The sequence below is a fragment of the Ictalurus furcatus genome, chromosome 23, assembly GCF_023375685.1.
Source record: "Ictalurus furcatus strain D&B chromosome 23, Billie_1.0, whole genome shotgun sequence".
NCBI lineage: Eukaryota > Metazoa > Chordata > Actinopteri > Siluriformes > Ictaluridae > Ictalurus > Ictalurus furcatus.
In genome coordinates, this window is record NC_071277.1 from 19,508,575 (window position 1) to 19,528,671 (window position 20,097).

The window sequence follows — 20,097 nt, forward strand, 5'->3', positions numbered from 1 at the left end:
CTGGACTCCTCCGCGGAGTCTCGCAGAGACACCGTCTGATGGTGAACAGAACAGTCCGGTGTCTTCGTCGTCGTCTTCGTCATCATCACACCAAAGCAAAACGTGAAGAAAAAAAAAAAAGAAAAAAAAAAAAAAAAAACACGCAATGTCAGGATATTAGAAAAGTGCTTGACTTTGTGCAGAGAAAATCCACTGACCCCCCCCCCCCCAAAAAAAAAAAAAAGGAACACGCCTCGCTATTTCTACTCACCCTACAGGTCGGATTAGCTTCAGAGGATTAAAAATATTCCTCAAAACTTTTGAGTACTTTAGTCGAGGGGTTACGATCGCTAAAGACTTCAGCAGATGTTTACAGCAGGATGAACATTTTCTCAGACTTAGTGTCTTTTAACGAACATAAACGGATAATACGGCATCTCAAACGAGAGTCTTGCTGACTCGGACACGCTGCTTTCTATACCTCGTTCTTCACCTTTACCTACAGCAAGTTTCTATACAGTAAGACCTTCGTCTGATCTCCAAACCCCATCGTGCGGAGATACACCAGACAAGCACAACGCTCAGAAGAATCCTGTTATGACATGGCTTTGGGGCGGAGCTAAAACACTGGGTGATCTGAGCGGGTTAAATAAAATAAAATAAAATAAAAAAAAGTTTCTCTAGAATCATATGGCGAAATGGGTTCTTATTAAATCTGATCCATCGCTTGCCAACATGCCTCCGAGAGTCACTGAACATCTTGTAAATGTGAAGCTGTACAAATGTGCATCTTCTGGTTGTGCTTCGTGTCGTATATATTTTGCATGTAATGTACTTTATGCAATGCAGCGCAAGTTTGTGCCAAACACACCCCGCCCCCCTCCCCCCCACCTCAAAAAAAAAAAAAAAAAAAACCCTGCCTCGACACCCACGCCGCAAACAGGAAGTGTTGCAAGAAAGAACGGCACGATGGCGCCGACGACAAATCTACCGCCTAAAATCCACTGCAAAAGTAACAGAGGTATGGACTCTTGACGTTGCGCCCATCCCCTCGGTGTCGACCGAGCGTAGTGCCCTCACGACGGCACGGGAAGGGCCTGTCGAAATTCTGTAGCGAGATCCTGCTTGAGACCTGCTGAGTCTCGCGTGGAGAAGACGGCACTACAGGGTACCAGTTGAACACGGCGCCACCTTAGAACCTGTGCATGGCTGTGTCGGTTTCTCGTCTCTTCAGCTCCTCCCTGTAGCAGTACGAGCAGTAGTTGCAGGTTTCTGGATGTCCGTAATAGTTGCAGCTCGGCGTTCGGCACCGGCTCGACTGCAGGTTTGCCAATCCGCCGGCGCTGCCCAGAGAATAGTGCCTGACAGGAGGAGGACCGCCTCGGCTGTCCGGTCCCGACAGCAGGCCGTTGGCGTACGCGCCGCCGACCGTCTCGCCGTGGAACTCGGGTATGTCCTGCTGATGGGCGTAAGAGGACGAGAAGCAAGGCGCTGCACAGGCAGGGCTGGGTGGATGGTAATGAGCGTGAGCGTGGACAGGGCCTTGGCTCAAGGGGCAGTGACGGGGAAGGGTGGCGTAGGATGGCAGGCCCGGGTAGGTGGACGGTGAGCCGCCGGCTAGCTGGCGCCGGGCTTCCATGTAGCCGGGAATGTGAAGGTGCTGGGGGAGCGGCGCGGGCGAGTGCTCGAGGAAGGTGGCTCTGGGAATGGGCACGACTCCTGTATACAGCGACGGGGTAAAAGAGGGTGATTTCAGGGTGTTATAATGAGGATGTGGTGCTTCTGTCGCGTCCTCTTTTCCGTCAAAGCCCCGGAAGCCGGATTCTGACGGCTCTTTCTTGGGCTGAGCTCCGTTAATCACCCCTTTGCGCTCAGCCTCCCTTTTCTGCTCCTGCTCTGCACGGAAACGTTCCTCAGCGTCCACGAGGTATCGCTGAATCATCTCTTCCTGGTACGGCTGCCGGTCGCTGGTGGTCAGAAGGCCGGCGAAAATGTATCGCCTTTCGCCCTGCATGGCCGCGCGCAGGGTGCTCAGACTCGCCTTTACGTCTGCGCTGTACTTGTACGAGTCGCCTTCGGAAGAGCTGTTTCCGTTCTGCGAGGACGGCGAGCCTTTGCCGGAGTCCTCCGAGCCGGGATGGGCGGACGGAGAGCCGTCTTTGCTGTCCTTGTTGTCTTTGTGTCCGCGAAGGGACCCCTTTTTCTTCTCCTTCTCCACACCTTCAGGCTTGCCGGAGCCACCGGTCCCGGCTTTTCCCGTCATTAAACCGCCCACGTTCTTCTTCAGCTTGCTGCCCAAACTCTTACCGAAGCTGCCCAGCTTGTTGGCCACCGAGTCAGCCCTCTTCTTATCTTTATCTTTGTCCTTTTCTTTGTCCTTCTTGTTCTTCTCCTTACCCATGGTTCCGGTCGAGCCGCTGCTGGATGAACTCGAGGAGCTGGAGGATTTACCCGCCGTTCCGCTGCTGCTGCCCGTCGCGCTGCTGTCCCCGTTTCCATTGGAGCTGCTGCTCACAGACTCTTTATCGGATTCTCCAGAGTCGGGAGGCGTACGGGCGTCCTCGCCGGCCGAGGCAGTCGGCGACTCGGGCTGGGCCAGAGGTGCTTGCTGTCGAAAAAATTAATTATAAAATAAATAAATAAATAAATCACACAAAAGGACTGAGCAAAAAAAAAAATAATTCAATAATTCAAAAAGGTAAATATTCGTTAGAAGGAATCAAAGTCTATGGATGCTTGTTAGCTTCAACCGAGTAAGATCACGCTAACATGTTCCTACTTCCGTAACATATTCATTAAACGGCTTCTTTCATAATAACAGTCAATATCACGCAAATTTTTTTGTCGTTGATCTCACGTACGAAGCTCACCTGTACCTCACACGGCAGAGGAAGCCACGTTACGTTCATGTAGGTGTGCAGCAGGTGGAGCTTCGCCTCCAGAGATAAAGTAACACTGAACAGAGAGACAAAACATCAGGCCAAAACACACACACACACACACACACACACACACACACACACACACACAGCGTATTTAATAAATAATTAATATTAAGTAATACATAACCAACGAGCATGTGAATTCAGCTAACAAAGCACGACTTGATAAACGAGCCAGCTGTTCGTTACTGTTTGTTGTTATTTACAGTTTCATCTGTGTGCCATTCAGAGCAAGCGTTCAAACCTAACCTCCGTTAGTGACTAGACAGGAGTTAGAAACTAATCAACAACCTTCCTCTTGGACCACAACAGCAAAAAAAAAAAAAAAATCGAATCATAATTAATGCTCGTGGACATCCGTGACACGAGTTCCTGTTCTCGCTTACGTTACAGCAGCTGTGAACAGCTGTAAACACCTTCTGACCAATCCGAATGGAGAACTCGACGGCGCTGTGGTATGAGAGCCCTTTAAAAGCGTTCCGCTTTGACACAGATGAGACTTATTTCTCCGAGATGAGAAACGCGACTCGTCCTACCAGACTATGACAACGAAACGGAGTCGGTACCTGGCGAGCATCACGTTGTCCACGTCGTCTTTGCCCCACTCCCAGTCCTTGCCTGGATCCACAGCGAAGTGCACAGGAAGCATCTTATAATCCGAGTCGGTCAGAGGAATCACCACTGCAGGGAAGGACATCTTTAATCACTACGTCGTCTTTAAGCGCACTCGCCTCAGGGCTCCGGGTAATCGTGTTTCAGATATATAGCGGTTTTATTAACTCTGGTGCATTTAATCATGAGCATTTGGGCTCGAGATATCTATTTAGCTTGCAGATGACGCTGTACCACACACTGTTGTCTACAAAAACAGACCAAAAGAAAAGACTCTGCAGTAGCTGAGTCACTTTCCTCCTCCACACACGGCAGCGCTGCCGAGACTGACGACCGTGCTGCGTGTCAGGAGTGATTCGGCTGATGTTTATCTTTTACAGACTCGTTTTAGAAAATGTTCATCTACGTGTAATTGGTGTTGCTGAGCCCATGAGTGTCTTGCGAGGTGATCTGCACTAAATAAGTCAGTTATAAATACGCCCTGTCAGGCGGCTGACATCACGACCCGTCCTCCCTACCTTGCTCTTTGGAACCGTCCTTCTGCTCCATGGACACCAGGGCGGAGAAATGCGCCTGATCGTAGGCCAGGACCAGCGGCGAGCGGTGACACTTGTGAGCGTGGACCTCCAGGGGTAGATAAATCCCACCGAACGGGATCGGGGCGAAGGCTGGAACAGACGATCCAGACACATTAGCATGAAGATCTACAGTGTGTGCTACGTGTACGAAGACAGTTCAGCTGTACGTTGGGTTTTTGTTTGTTGGTTTTACAGTTTGTGTATTTGTTGGTCGGATTGCAGCAGTTGATCATTTTCTGTGCTTTTAGTCTATAATAACCCTGAGTAAGGATTTATAGCAGTAGCTCAGATTCTGTGTGTGTGTGTGTGTGAGAGACTCCTACCCTCTCCTCCCGAGTCTCTCAGCATGGTGTCGGCCACCACGACTATCGGTCGTCGGAGCACATGAGCCAGAACGAACACGTGGAACTCCTCCAGACTCTCGTACACGGGTTCCTCCTGCGACTCCGCTCTGCACGACACAAACACACACAGAGACAGGAAGAAATCTTCAGACTCTTTAGCTTATGACCTGTTTGACAGTGGAGAACAGACTGACGGACTGAAATAAACGGAAGTAGTGATGGGAAACGAACCCGTTGGTGCCATTGGTGCTGTAGTGTATCCTGGGTTCACTGGAGGCCAACTTCAACAGCTCATTCCACTCCTTCTGCCATTCTTCCTCAGTGTACACCAGCCCGGACTGCGCACACACACACACACACACACACACACAAACACACGACCGCAATTAGCCTAGATTCTAGTATCCTAGCTGACTGATGGAATCTCCAACATGTAGATCCTGCTGTCAGCAGGTTTACACCCAGCCCTCACCTCTTTGTTCTGCATGGTCTGCTGCCACCTCCACCTGCGCTTCAGCGCCTCTCTCTCCTGGCCGTGGTCAATCAGGGCGTACAGAGACTTCCGCAGCATCAGGTCTCGATCGTGGAAGCCCCACATGCCTGCACGGTCACGTTCAAATCCGAGAACACGTTAGCAGTAACAGATAACAGTAGACTTTTCTTCCTGACACATAACACTTACTCCTGACCTCCTATAATATACCGCTCGGATTGTTTTTAACCACCTGACCCTGATTTATATCTCTCTCTCAGACTGTAATGAAACCCGGATTAATGAGGTAAGGAGTTGTGACGAGCGACAGAACTCGTAACATCAGAACATTCACTCCTGCACTCCATCTGCGTGCTGAAGATGATGTCAACAGCCATCCGGCACCGAGATGAATTCATCACCTGCTTTTTCGTTTCGGGGGTGTGTCAAAGTCACCGATCGTACACTCACCCAGAGAGGCGGCATGAAGGAGGCAGTTTCCGTCGCCGCTGGTAGCCAGGGGCAACAGACTCTGGCATCCGGAGCCCAGCTTCGTCCACCAATTTAGCCGACCTGCACACATTGACGCCGTGTTGGATCGCTTTGAAAATGTTACACAGACGGTTAGCAATGGGGCAGGGTACAGTCGAAAGGCCGCTCACGCAGGGTAACACCGACTCGGAGGAAAGCGCTACTCGAGCTCACAGACGATCGGCTGCGTCACTGCGTCATGTCCCTACAAGCCTAGCGCCGAGCTGCTTAAACTACACGTCAAGCGTTTATGGAACACGTCTAATTTGTGCATTAATGGCTGTTATGTTAAATAAAGTTGATTCGTTAAAGCCAATCAAGTATACGTTCACCTGCGCACGCTGCTGTTGACTCGTCTCCCCTCGGGTACGGTCCCGCGATGGCGCAATTCTCAAGACGCCCACGAGATGGCGCCATTTATCGGCGGCTCTGATATCATAAAACCGATATCCGATTATGGAAAAACGCTTCGATAAAGGGTAAAACTCGATTATCGGGCGATCTCTAATCCTCTCGTTACGCTGGAACCATTTAAAACGTTCTAGCGGCGCGTGGATTTCAACTATTTGCCTTTTGAAATTGAGTTCTACTCGGTTTGGGTTTCATTTTGAATCCTGTTACAGAGGAGATTTAACACTCGAAATAAAATGACAAGACTAACCTGCGTGCTCGAGGGCCACCATCATGGACTGCTCGATGAGGTCGCGCTCGACGAAGCCGCGGAAATCGTCGCGGTACACGGTGAGGTCGGGCAGCTGGAAGGTGCAGACGGGGGTGTCCAGGAGCATCTCGGTGCCGACGCCACCGCCTCCTACGCTGGACACGTGCGAGCGAGCCAGAGACACGATGGTGGAACTGGCGTGAGAGATCCCTCGAGATAGACGCTTCTCTGTGGCTGCAGTTCGACACGTGGACACAAGACACTCACCGGTTACATTCATCACACGCGCGGCGCTATTCAAGGACGGAAAAAATCCGTCCTAATCTTTAGAATGAACATAAACGTGATGCAGGATTTCTTTTGCAATGAGTCTGCGTCTTCTCTCGCTTCATCTCTGACTAAAAGAGAGCGATGCGGCAGCGCTTTAGTCCTTCCAGCTTCCAAGGCTTCAACTCGTCCTGTAGATCGCGACCCGAGGCGTCATACACCATAGCTGTACTGCATTCTGGGACTTTGAGTCCAGCACCAAGACTGCAGAAATATTTCAGTACAGCCACATTTAATGTGCTTCAGGGCGGAGTTCGGCTTTAACGTTACCGGTGGCAGTGAGACAGACCGGTCCGACTGGCCTTCGCCTGGCACTCTTAGGAATGTATGGGTTTAACGCTGCTTTAAACGAGTCCCGAGTGATGAGTCTTCCTTAATCCCCGTCTTTGTTTATTAATTATACAGCACGGCGGCGGTGTTTTAAATGAACTCGGGATTAAACCTGGATTATCTGTTGTGCGAAAGAAAGAGTCCACAGCATGACTAAAAGCTCTCGTTTTGAGAATGTCGTTGTCGCAGATTTGCTTCTGATCACGTAGCTAGAAAGAAAGTTAGGATAACGACAAACCCCGCCTCCTGAAAAATCACAACCTGATTGGACGTTTGAAAATTCGGGCATTTAAAGCCAGTTGGGTGGGTCTCAAACATTATTAGAAAATTAAGACCATGTCTAATTTTCATGTACACACACACACACACACACACACACACACACACACACACACAGAGTGCCGGGGCGTGTCCGAGTGCAGCGAGGCTTCACCTTGTACCATGTCGTCCTGCCGGTGCAGCAGCGGCCGTCCCACTCTCGTCATGTCCTTGTGCTCCGTCAGTGCCTGTTCCCTCTCCTCCGGAAACGAGTAGGACAGACTCCCAGCATGCACCTGCCTCAGCTGCTCGAAATCGCTCAGGGCGGCCGTCAGGTCCCAGTTCTTACCTGAGGGGGTGCGAAAAACAAACAACTCACGTGAACACGTCTGAGCGCTGATTTAACCCCCGAGCACGCGAACGGCGCTCTGTCCGAGTTTAAACTTAACGTGCTTCATGATCGTGTGATGATCCTCAACGCTGGAACTTTAACTTGTTGTTTTTTTTACACCAGTTGTCAGGAACCCCACCCCCTGGGTCAGGATTAGGCGACACACTGATACCAAACCCTTTAAAAGAGAATCACGATGCATCTAAAAATAGATTTATTATTATTATTATTATTATTAAGATATAGTGAAATAGTGAGCAAGTCTTTTCTTTTTTTAGGGGCCAAGCACCGAATGTGCATAAGGACCCACTTCATAGTGGAAGGTTATCTTCTTTTTCTTCTTCCTCCTATTCTTCAATAATAACTCGTAGAAATGCAGAAAACAGCGTTGTACAAACGTGATTCTTTGGGTTCGATGGATTTCCACCATTTTGCATTAGAACAAAAACCTGTTCCCCCCCCCCACTTCTTCTTCACCTACAAACGTTGTCCGATCATCGCGAGATTGGGATCGCGACACCAACCCACAGTGAATCTGTTTCACACGCGGCACAAACGTGAGCAAAACGTTCGTCCAAACTCGCCTTGACGCGGCACTAGAGTTCACAGACGACTGAAACAGCACGTGACTTTCGAAACTTTTGAACGTGGAATCAATTCTTCTCTCTCTTTGTTTCCTGTGTGTTCCTGACCTGACGGATTCCTGATTCGCCGAACCAGAAGTCGGCCTTTTACACAAAACAAACAAAACCAGAATCGTCAGTCCGACCCGAACAAAACCACATTTCTCAGATTTTTCCTACGTGGGACGCTTCGTCCGTAACGTGCAAATGAATCTGACGGTGAAGTCGCTGAACAGGAAGCGAGGCCGTTTCTCGGCCTGTGTCGGCACACGTTTAGCAACATGACCTAACGTCGGTGTCGTTTGCAACTTGTTACGGAAACCAGGAAATGAGGCAGAATCTCAGGCTCGACTGTGTACCGCCGTTGTATTTACCATAACGTCAAGAGAAAACGTGCAGTGCAGACGGTCCCAATGGCTTTGTGGCCTTCCTCTGTTGCCGAGGGGCATGGCCAGAAAGTGCTTGGTCCCTTAATCGCTGCTTGCAGCCATCTTTAAAAAATATACATATAATATATTTCTTAAGCTGCATTATATTTTCTTTATCTTGAAGACATCGCTGGATAATTTACAGGTTTTTTGACCCTCTTGTTTTTTTTTTTGTTTGTTTTTTAAATAAACGAAAAGGTTTATAGTTTTTTTTATCTCACGGCAAAACTAATATAAAGATTGGTGGGGAAACAAAGTGTGCAAGTTTACGAGTCTCACCCTCCAGTAGGTCTCTGGCCAGTCCGGGTTCGGCTCCTGTAGAGCGGACAAAGTCGGACAGGACTGCGTCCATATCCAGGGTCATGTGATCATGAAGTGACTGCGCTGCAGGGGGACATCGGGGCAGCGGAAATGAACAGGAGAGCGATTCTCCTACAGCCCACGATCAACAACGCTACAACAACACCTACAGAGGCACAGAGAGAGAGAGAGAGAGAGAGAGAGCGAGTGCGTGAGAGAACAAGAGAGTGTGAGAGAGAGCAAGAGAGAGAGAGAGCATGAGAGAGCAAGAGAGAGAGAGTGAGAGTGAGAGAGAGAGAGAGAGAGCGCGCGAGAGAGAGCATGAGAGAGCAAGAGAGAGAGAGCGAGAGAGCAAGAGAGAGAGAGTGAAAGAGAGAGAGAGAGAGAGATTGAGAGCAAGAGAGCGAAAGCGAGAGAGAGAGAGAGAGAGAGAGAGAGAGAGAGAGAGCGCTGCGTTAGACACGGCCAGACGTAAATCTATATAGTTTCCGCAGTTTACTACAAAGTCCAGAAAGTCCAGGGCTATTTTTTTTTAATCTTTTCTACGAAAATGACATCAAACTTTTTCAAAATGAAAAAAGAAAGAAGACTAAATGACCTCGCCGTCTGCGAGTGGGGGAAAGTCTTAGAACTGATCGGAGATCTCGCTCGAGCCGATCGTCCGGATTTGCTGCTTTGCCTGTAACATGGTACTGTATAAAACAGGGCCTGCTCTCTTCCTGTAAGGTCACATGACCCGGTGTTTAACCTGTAGAGTTAACGCGAACCGATACGAGGTCGAATGACGCGTCCGTAACGCTGGAAACCGCTCGCTAAATCGACGAAGAGTCTCCTCGAGGACGCGTCTCTGAAGGACGTTCGGTCATTATATATCTATACGTCACCGGACATATGACCGCACTAAAAACTCCCGAAAAATCTGCGACGCGAGCGGCTACGGGACGTCGTTAAAATTCGAATCGGAATTCACGGGGAACTCGGGGACGTGATACAGACGTGTTATTCAGGAAAGAAGGGAACAGGTTCTAAACGGACATGAAGACTGGGACCATCCTCCTTGTTTTACAGCGTGCCAGAAAATCGATCTGGTCGAGACTAGAGGTGAACATCAGGACTCAAAAAGAAAGAAATATACACAACAGACGTGCATAATTAAATAAATGATCACAGAGCATTCATTCGTTCATCCTTAGTAACTGCCTGGTCAGTAACGTAGATGAGGTCGAGGAACTGTCAGAGCCAGAAGCGGTCCGATTTAGGCCACGCCCACTCCGGGTTGAAATCCGAATACGGATACGAGCTCGAGCTCCTCGTTGGTTTCTGAGCACAACGTGCGCCGCATTGGTCTACAGACCGACAACTCGTGACTCATCATCTGGAAGCGGCACGTGGGTGGAGCGAGGAGGACGACTACATACGGACGCTGGCCTGCTTACAAAACAATCATCCAAGGAAGCAAAAAAAAAAAAAACAAACCCTCTCTCATTGTCATTATCAGAAAATAACGCTGTTCGTCTTGCGTTTATTATTTTATTCGATATCAAAAACAAAACGTTTTCCTCAGAGCGCCGGCGTCATCGCTGTCGATGGCTGCGTGCAGAAATCTAGAACCTCGGAGACCTCGTGTTTGATCTCCATATATATATATACACACACACACACACACACACACACACACACACACACACACAGCTCTAAACTGGGCCAAGCACTAATACTGCCTTGTGAAGCTGAAGAGAGCCTCCAGGGCCCGGACCTGCGAGAACACTGCAGTGAGTCACGTCTCCAGCACCGTCCATCACCACCGGCCGGATCTTCACCGCCTGCTCTTAAAGGAGACCGGCTCGGCTAAGAGAAACTAAACATCTCAAGGACGCTAAGTGTGCTAATAAGACATTCAGTCATCAGTCATGAGGTCATTTCGACACCCGTTCGAGAGTTTACTAGCGGGCATGTGAAAGGGAAAACCCCGACTAATTCAAGAGAAGACTGTGATTAATATCAGACAGGAACAGGGATGGAAACTGGAGGGGGGGACTTGGGTTAGGGGGTGTCCGAGACACCACGCGTCATTTTCTTAAAGTGGCACCGTGACGTGATCTCCCCGGCATCGCCACGTCTAGACACGCGTCCGCGTTAGATCTGCTATTAAAAATAACGGACTAGAACACTCGGCGTCATGCTGTGGTGGGAAAATAATCAGCGATGGGGTCGTGTACCGAACCAGACTCGCGGTCACGTTTCCAAAAACGGCACGTGTTCATTCCTCCGTACACCGCAGCGGTTCTCCGAAATCGAACACACCCGTTTTATCCGATCGAGATCTCCGTAAGGCGACGATTAGATGGTCAGGTGTGCACGACTGCGCTCGGATTACGCCGCATGCTGCGTTCACGCCACGTCGTGGTTACCTGTACGACGCGTTCACGTCCTCGTACAATTCGCAGCTTGGGAACGAGGGATCTTCCGACTCGTACCGCCGAAGCCGCCACCGTTCCGAGCGTTTCCGCGCGACGTCGGAGCGGTCAGGTGGTACGAGTCGGAAGATCCCTCGTTTGAATCGATTGAATCGAATTGAGTCGATTCGAAGATCCGTTTGAAAATACGTCGGGAATTTCGAGATGGCGTGAGAGCGGCGTGAAAGTCTTCAGGAAGGAAGATCTCCGGGAACAGGGTCCGTGACCACTGGAGTAGACCTGTGAGAGAGAACTCCCCCGCCTACTAAAGAGGATTTTACCGCTAAACGACGGCAAAGTTAATAAAGGAAGTGAAATGCTTTTCGTCACGTCCAGACCGAAACCCTGTACACGTCTAATACTTACTCCACACGTCCCTGTCTTTTTCTGCTGCGTTTATTCTAACCAGGAGGAGCAGTGACTCGGATGAGTTTCGGAAAGGGGGATGAATACGGCTGACGTCATCCCGATGAGTCGTTCTCGCCATGAACCTCCGTGGGCCATTTAAGCTCTTTATCAGCGGCGTGATGACTTCAGAAAAGCCTCGTCGACAGCCAAAAATAGCCCGAGCCTAAAAATAACACCACTTGAAGCGAAGTCTAAAAAGGGAGAAGAGAAAAGAGGAACAGACGGGGCCGGTTTGGGTTTACGGCAGTACAGCGTTTCGTTAGCGCGTTTCATTCACAGCGAAGCAAAACGTTCACTGCGTTCGGCAGATGTTCCTTAATCCGGAGCGACGTACAGTCGCTTCGGCGTCTAAGACGTGACCTTATTGCATTTCATGACGTCGGTAACATACGTAAGATCGACGTGACGTATTAAAAACGGCGTCCGCTAGAGCCGAAACATCCTGTCCGCCGGGTTCCTGTAAGACGTTCAGAGATTTCACGCACGGTGAGCTCCGCTGTCGTCTTGACCGTCGTCATGAGCCGCGTCTCGAATCGAATTACTCTGGCCTTACGTACTCGTCTAGAGTCCGGAACACAAAACGGACCTTTGGCCAGGTTTAAACGCGACATGAGGGGTACCTGTAAGAGAAGAAAGAACTTAACGTCAGCGTAGCGTGTGAGAAGGAACGTGGCGATGATCTTTAGCTTGGTTCTGGCGCAGACTTCACGCTGGTAAATGGGGCGGGTTTTCCTGTTGTTGTGTTATTACGGTGTGAAAGGTTCACAGTGAAATAACAGTGTGCTGAACAACGTGTGTGTAGATTAGAAGCGGAGTTGTGTTTGCGTTGCGGAGGTAAACAGCGTGCCCTGGTTTTCACAACGCAGAGGAATCCAGCCAAACAAAACGGAGCACAATGTGGCAGAGAGACGGAAACGGTACGCTCCGTGCGGACTGGACTTCCCCTCTGCTCCAAACCAACCTGTCTACAGGAACTGAGTCACGTCTGCCTGTCTGTGTGTGTGTGTGTGTGTCTGTGTGTGTGTGTGCGCCTGTCTGTCTGACTGTGTGCGCGTGTGTGATGTATTCTATCGCTCTACAGCGGAGGTAAAGAGAGCTCACCTCTTGTCCCCGCTGTTTTCATCACAGTCATGAACACACACAGAACTCAACACTGTGACCTCTGAACCTCATAAATCCTCTCTGTGTGTGTGTGTGTGTGTGTGTGTGTGTGTGTGTGTGTGGTGATTAAAAGGCTTGGCATTGTGTTAAAGCAGCAGTTTATCACTGTGCAAAACGACAGGTCTGGGTTCATAAACAGAGCTCCGCCCACCTCCACCAAAATAAACAACTGGATCAGAGTCACTCGTCCATCCGACCCCTTCGTTTCCTTTTTTCCTCCAATTCATCGTCAGCTCTCTCTCGCACGCTCTCTCGCACGCTCTCTCGCACGCTCTCGCGCACGCTCTCGCGCACGCTCTGGTGCTGACTCACGACAGGTTTATAAACTTTCAAACCAGAGACCGAATCGGAGCCGAACGGATCCTTCCGTTTCGTTCGCGCGTCGGATTTGTTTCAACAACCCAAATCACACGCCGGCTTTCGTTCACTTCTTGCAGATGACTCGACATATCGAGTGGCTCCTCCTCCCTCTCCCCGCCCCCTTTTTTAAACAACCGACGGCGTTTAGTTTACCTCACAGCCCCGGGCTAAGCTGTACCCAACGGTTACTACCGTGGGGTTTTTATAACATTGGGGGCGGGACACTTCAGATTCTAGAGCGTGATTGGTTGGACAGGAAACCTGCCGAGACGCTGAAGTGCAGCATGATGTCATCGAAACGGCCGATCCGTTTTGAATGCGTATATATATATATATACACATCTTCGCAACGTGAATTTCGTCATGGTTTCCGAGCGCACCAGCGTACGGAGAACCTTCAGGCTGACGTATCCGTACTGAAAGCCACGCAAGGACAAACTTTACGTTTTAAAACTAGTGAAGGAAAATAAACATCAGACGGATGTCGATATCAACTGAAACTTCTGCACTGGGATCAGAAAAGAAAAAAAAAGCCGTACTGGACCGTCTGTAGTTTTAAACTGATACCGATTGGGTCCTCTTCATCTCTGACCACAGAACCAAAGAGTTCTACGGAGACGTTTTCGGCTCTGGGCCACCCGCGAGCGAAGAACTTTTTTTTTTACGTTATGTGCAAAGTGTCCTCGGACGACTCCTGAAGAAAACCTCAGCCTCCGTTACGTAACGCTCAGGAGAACGCAAGCGACACTTAATGAGATTTTCTGCTTCCTCGCCGCTTCCCTTCGGGTAGAACACGCTCAGTTTAATTACTACAAACACCACATGCAGGAGAAGTCCCCCCCTCCCCCTGCCCCCCTCCCCCCGCCCCCCGCGTTCCTGCTGATAAACACGGCTCCGGGGGAAGTTTCTGGAATGTGGCGGATCAAACAGAGGCTTCGGCTTCACGACGCTTGGCGTTACTTCAGGCCGTGTGATGTCACCGCACCATTGACTTAAATCTTTCATTTTTGATCAAAATATTCATTTGAGTATCCTAAACAAAACAACCGACACTGGAGACTCCTTCCAAAAACGTCAAACAGAATTCTGCAATCTTCTCGTGTTTTTTTCGTCCGTTTATTTTACAAACGGATAGAAATATCCGGGACGGTCACCTTTAAACCTGGCGAGAGAGTTCTCCGTTTTAGACGTGGTTCATGACAACGATCACGACGACAGCGGAAAGTTTTGAGAGAGACAGAGCTCAGGGTGAACTCAGAATAAAGCACGCAGGAGAGACTGTAAAAGGTCTTTACGTTTATAAATACGCTGTGAATGCGCGGGTCGGCAAGGCGAAGTGACGTTTTACAGACTGGAACGAAAGGACGAAGCAGATCCGGGAGTAATTCTCTTCTGGAGTCACACTCATGAACGAGTTCAGTGTGGGCGTTTCCCCGAGAGCACCGGCTCAGCCACGCTGCCTTCATACTAAACACACAGAGTAACACCTGTGCATGATGGGTAATGTAGTGCTTGAGTGTGGGACTCAAGTTTCTGGAACTCTCTCTCTCTCTCCCCCACTCTCTCCGACTGTCTCTCCCCCCCTTCCCCCTCTCTCTCTCGCTGCTGCTGAGTCCGACAGCGAGACTTTCACTGTCATCATCCGCCTGGCCGAGGTCCAGCAACCAGAGCTCACTTTATTCACCGCTGTCTGAGTGTGCAGAGCTGCTGAGATCAGACACTCATCATCATCATCATCTCCTCATCTTTCAGCACTCAGAAAGAAAGAGAGAGACAGAGAGAGAGAGAGAGAGAGAGAGAGAGAGAGAGAGAGAGAGAGGATCTTTGGGATTGTCTGTTTTAGAGTAAATCTGTCTCCTTTTACTGCTAATAAAACACAGAAATCGGACGGACTGCCAGCATCTCGTATCTGATCTGTATTTGACGATTTTGGTACAGCGATGGTCTAATATCATCACTTAAAGATGCCCTATTTGGATTTTTTTCAATATTTAAAAAAAAAAGGACGAGCTTTGTTAACAGAATTCTGACCTGAAGCACAAGAAAAGATAAACAACGTACATTACGTTATATTACGTTAGGAACTGAGTAACTGGAGACGGAACTTTTTTGTTCTCCATGTAGATCATAAACCGGTGAAATGGCTTGAGGAATGTAAATGTTATTGTGCTTTTTATCCAGAAAATCCACAGCTCGTGTTTGTGTATAGGGCGGCGTTACCCGGTTCAATACGGCCGACCCTTTGACGCGAATGATTACATGCGCGGGTGCGTAGTGTTTCTGTACGACGTGACGAAGAAACAACGAAAGAGACAGAGAGAGTGTGTGAGGGGGACAGAGAGAGCGAGACAGAGAGAGAGAGAGGGAGAGAGAGAGAGAGAGAGAGAGAGAGAGAGAGAGAGAAAGTGAGACACAGAGAGAAAGTGAGAAAGAGAGAGATTACAGAGCTGTGCCTTGGGTGGGTCACTTCATTTTCTCACACACACACACACACACACACACACACACACTCGCCTACACGGGAGATGTAATGGCTGGGTGGAGGTGCTGCTTAGAAACTGCTGAAACGCAGCTTAAGGAGCGTGAGAAAACGTATAAGAGCGAAAGAAAAGATCAGAAAGAAAAATTATGAAGGAAAGAACAGGAAGGAAGTCAGGAAGATGGGTGACGAACCGCAGTCTCGTGGTCCGTGACCGCGCCTGTTCGCGCTCGTGTCCGGTGCGTTCTCCGCCTCAGGGCCGGGGTCTCGTCTAGTATTTATTAGGCTGGGGCTCGTAGAGCAGAACACTCCAAAGGGAACGTGTTGGCTCCGGTTAGACCCGGTTAAACCCGGTTAGACCCGGCTCTCGGTAAACGATACGGACTCGTACTTACTCTACAGCTGTTCATAGGAGCTGGAGGAGACGGAGCGCCGAGTTAAATTTTAATACTCGCTCAACCACATGGACCAGAGGGAGATACGCTCAATCAGCTCGGGAGGGACAGAGACTTTTATCAAACAGAGGGGGGGGGGAGAGAGAGAGAGAGAGAGAGAGAGAGAGAGAGAGAGAGAGTATAAAAGAGACAGACCAAGAGTGTGAGAGAGAGTGTGTAAGAGTGTGTGTGTGTGAGAGAGAGAGAGAGAGAGAGAGAGAGAGAGAGTGTGTGAGAGAGACAGAGAGAGAGACCAAGAGCAACAGAAACAGAGAGAGTGTAAGAGAGAGAGAGACATGGAGAGAGAGAGAGCGAGATGGAGAGAGAGAACGCGCAAGAGAGAGAACATTGGAACAAGGCAGGAACATCATTAGAGAGTCCTGATTGACTTGTAAGTCGCAGCTCAGTCGTGGTCACATGACCGAACCCTAAACAGGAAGTAGTTTACATAACAGAACGTTATACAATGTTATATGATTCTCCACGTACCAACCAGGCCGGTTCCACAGAAAGCAGCTGTAATCCAGAGCCAGGCTCGATATCAGCGGCGATGCATTTCCACCCCTCACGCGGAGGAAGAACGAGGCCCTGCAGGCCTTGAAAAAAAACAGCTCTTGTTTGCTTGCCCTACTTTCATGTTCGGGGTTTGGCTCCTAAACCCAACAACGAGCGAACAAAAGCACTTGTAAATGAAGAGGTGAATAATTCAGGGGCCCGATGTAACCGAACTCCACGTGGCAACCAATAATCCCAGAGCTTTCCACGAGCGCCCTTACCTAACCATCAGCTCGGGGCGAGTTAAACACCACAACAGACACGCAGCCGGGGAAAGGTACAGGTGTTGGGTTGCAAGGGGGGGGGATTATTTTTTTAAATCCTCAATAGCGTATGATCTCTGCAGGTGTATCTACAGCTTGAGTGCTGAACTCAGGGCGCAGTATAACCAACGACCGAGCAGATCATCATGACATCGCCATGAGTAGCAATTTTTACCACCTACGATTTTTTTTTCCTCCTAAATGACACAGCAGCATAAAAAAACGCTAGAACGTAATCACGGTACTCTTTTCTCTTACAGCCGTCCCGCAGACATTCCGCACTCGCACAAGTGAACGCCAAAACCAAGCAAACGCCGCAATGTCCCGAGGGGCGTGCAATTTTTTTAAAAAAAAAAAGTACCGCGGATTGTCCGCAGATTCGGGATTGCGTTCAGCCAAAATCCCTCTTCGATTCACATACGTCGAAGATTCTCGTTTACCGACAAACGTCACTGTGAAAGAGCGTGCGGAACAATTTCGTACGATTCGAGTAGCTTCCTGCAAAATAAATCTTAAAAAACAGAAAGTCATCGCAACTTTTGAAGAAGGAAAAAAAAAAAAAAAAAACACGCAGCGAAATTGAGCATTTTCGGCCACGACGATCGCGGTGGGGGGCGGGGTTGGGGTTCGTATTACGTGATACGGTTTCACATTTCGCTTGGACGGTCAGTCTCCGCGTTACTCCAACGACTCTCGTCCGTTTTGCGTACCGTCCCCGCTCCGGTCTCCTAAACTCTCACAGCGGACGCCGAAAACCCTTCGCACGTGACGCGTTTCGGACGAAGACGTTCCCTCGTTCCTCACACGGAAACGATTAAACGCAGAGAAAAACCGACCGCGACGACTGACCGTACTTTCCCTCGCAGCCGCCCTGTCGACCGCCTCATGACGGTGACGTGATAAATACCTGCGAGATTTTACAAAAAGACCTAAAACACCCGTCGATTTAAATCGTCGTCGATTAATACCGATAAACCGTGATACTTTCGACTATGAGCATCTCAATCCCATAATAATCAGGAGCTTTGGGATTATACAGGCGCATAAACCTCTGTCAGAGCTTGATACGGAATACCGCGATATATCGACGTGATATACCGATATATCGACTACAAATCATCTTCACCTTGAAGTTCTCCCAGTTTCCTCGGACTTACTCACACAGCTAGCTGTCATAACAGACAATGAGATCTAACGGGATTAGCCAGAGATAAAGGGGAAAGGTTCTAGAAATGTCTACAGCTGTACACTGAGGATTATTAAGTTATCTAGACATCAACAGACAGCTAGTCAGATTAACCGGTTGGTCAAAACGGACGGGATTAGCTTTCTTTGAGCTAGCAAGAGTTCTGCTGAGTTGTTGAGTTGTTGAGTTATCTAAACCGACTAATTTAACTTCGGGTTTATAAACCGTTGTGCTGAATAAGTTAAGCAAGCTTAGCACGGCTTGTCTTCGAGTTCGAGTTAGCTAGCCGGTCAGTCCCTCCCGTTATTAGCCTCGGTGCTAGTAAAGCTAACATAGATAGCCTCCTCCGTTGTCTGCTTTACCTTCAGCTCGGCCTCCCGGTAGAAACCTCCTCCTCACGGTCCCATCCTAGTTCTCTCTGGACTGAAACGCGTTCCTTCTTCTCCTGTGCGTTAATCCAAATCCTCGCACTTGTACTTTCTCCTTCGACTTGACGCTTTGCTATAAACTACATTCCGACTCCCACAACAACAACAATGTCAACCGAGGCACTATGAAATCCGCCCCATCTGAGGAAAAACTCAGCGTCCCGGACCAGCCAGTCAGCACCCGTGCTCGCTTAGATTGACACAGAATCGCACCAATCACAGCAGAGATGTACAGTGTACGTGCTCTGTGATTGGCTCTTAATGTTTTAACATGGGCGGGGTTTGGGATTTAATAAACCTATGGCTTTATGATTGACAGTTTTTTTTTTTCCGGGGACCAACTTAGTCATGACGTCATCCGCCATGACGCCGCTGTGGTGGTGGTGGTGAGGGGAAGGGGGGCGGGTTTTAAGAATCCGATGTTGAATCAGATATAGATTTAAATAATTAAACATGAACACAGACTGCATGAATTCAGAGATGAGCATCTTCCCGAGCTACAAGATGCTCCCTTTAGTTAACATTAAAAAATACATAAATTAATTAATTAATACATTTTTGTGTAAAATTGTTTTGCGTTCACTTTTTAAATTCATCTCATGTGCTAATGTTTGGGAGGAAAAAAAAATGAATACTGATATATTGTTTTTCTGAAAAACAATCCGCAAAACTCTTTCTTGAAACACGTTAAAGGTGTTCGTATTCAAGTATTTCTGAGGTGTTTGGCCAATTTGGTATAAATTTCGATGCTGTATGTAAGTTAGCGGTTAACGGCGTTTCTTTTCCCACTCACCATAGTGAGAAATCACTTGCTTTAACCAGGTTTACCAAATACACAACCCCTGACCATCACGCCCATATATTCTTCTTCTTCTTCCCCAAACTGCTGCCACAAAGTCGAGCACATCCATCCATCCATCCATCCATCCATCATCTATACCGCACATCTGACAGGGTCGCTGGGAACCCGGAATCCTTTCCAGGGAGCATCGGGCACAAGGCGGGCGGGATACACCCCGGATCCATCGCAGGGCACAGCCACATACACATTCACACTCATACATTACAGACACTTCAGCCATGCCAATCGTCCTACCACGCATGTCTTTGGACTGGGGAGGAAACCGGAGTACGCGGAGGAAACCCCAGGGAGAACATGCAAACGGTCAGAAGCACATCATCGTATAGAACGTTTTCGTATAATGCTGTAGCATTACAATTTCCCTTCAGTGGAACTAAGAGGAACCCAAACCTGTTCCAGCATGACAAAGGGAGCTCCATGAAAACGTGCTGTGAAGGTTGGAAGAACTTGAGTGTCCTGTACAGATCCCTGACCTCAATCCTGGAACTGGAGTCTCCTCAGATCATCAGCACCTGACCTCGACCTCACTAATGCTTCTGTTCATTTGTGAATGAACCCGAATCCCCACAGCCACGCCCCGAAATCCGGTGGAAAGCCTTCCCAGAAGAGTGGAGCGCATCATAAGAGGAAGAGGGAATGAATCTGGAATGGGTGTGATGGTCAGGACTCCACATCTTTTAGCCATATAGTGTACGTTCTTCATAACCATGGTTCTGGAAGTGGGATGTA

The 20,097-nt window shown here is 49.0% G+C and overlaps 1 protein-coding gene across 2 annotated transcripts; it reads right to left on the bottom strand.

The window, feature by feature from the left end:
- Positions 1-888: 888 nt before the first annotated feature.
- On the bottom strand, positions 889-18,724 carry otud7b (OTU deubiquitinase 7B). 2 transcript variants are annotated; one of them, XM_053611156.1, is made up of 12 exons: positions 18,441-18,724; positions 8,756-8,942; positions 7,210-7,383; positions 6,120-6,353; positions 5,399-5,500; positions 4,928-5,055; positions 4,687-4,793; positions 4,435-4,562; positions 4,052-4,201; positions 3,488-3,602; positions 2,850-2,934; positions 889-2,587 (listed from the first exon to the last, which is right to left on the bottom strand). In XM_053611156.1, exons 2-12 carry the CDS (start codon positions 8,838-8,840, stop codon positions 1,172-1,174), a joined length of 2,724 nt encoding a protein of 907 aa, XP_053467131.1. In that variant the 5' UTR covers positions 8,841-8,942; positions 18,441-18,724; the 3' UTR covers positions 889-1,171. The 2 variants fall into 2 exon arrangements, with proteins under 2 accessions (XP_053467131.1, XP_053467132.1); XM_053611157.1 differs by lacking the exon at positions 8,756-8,942.
- Between the last annotated feature and the right edge of the window lie 1,373 nt (positions 18,725-20,097).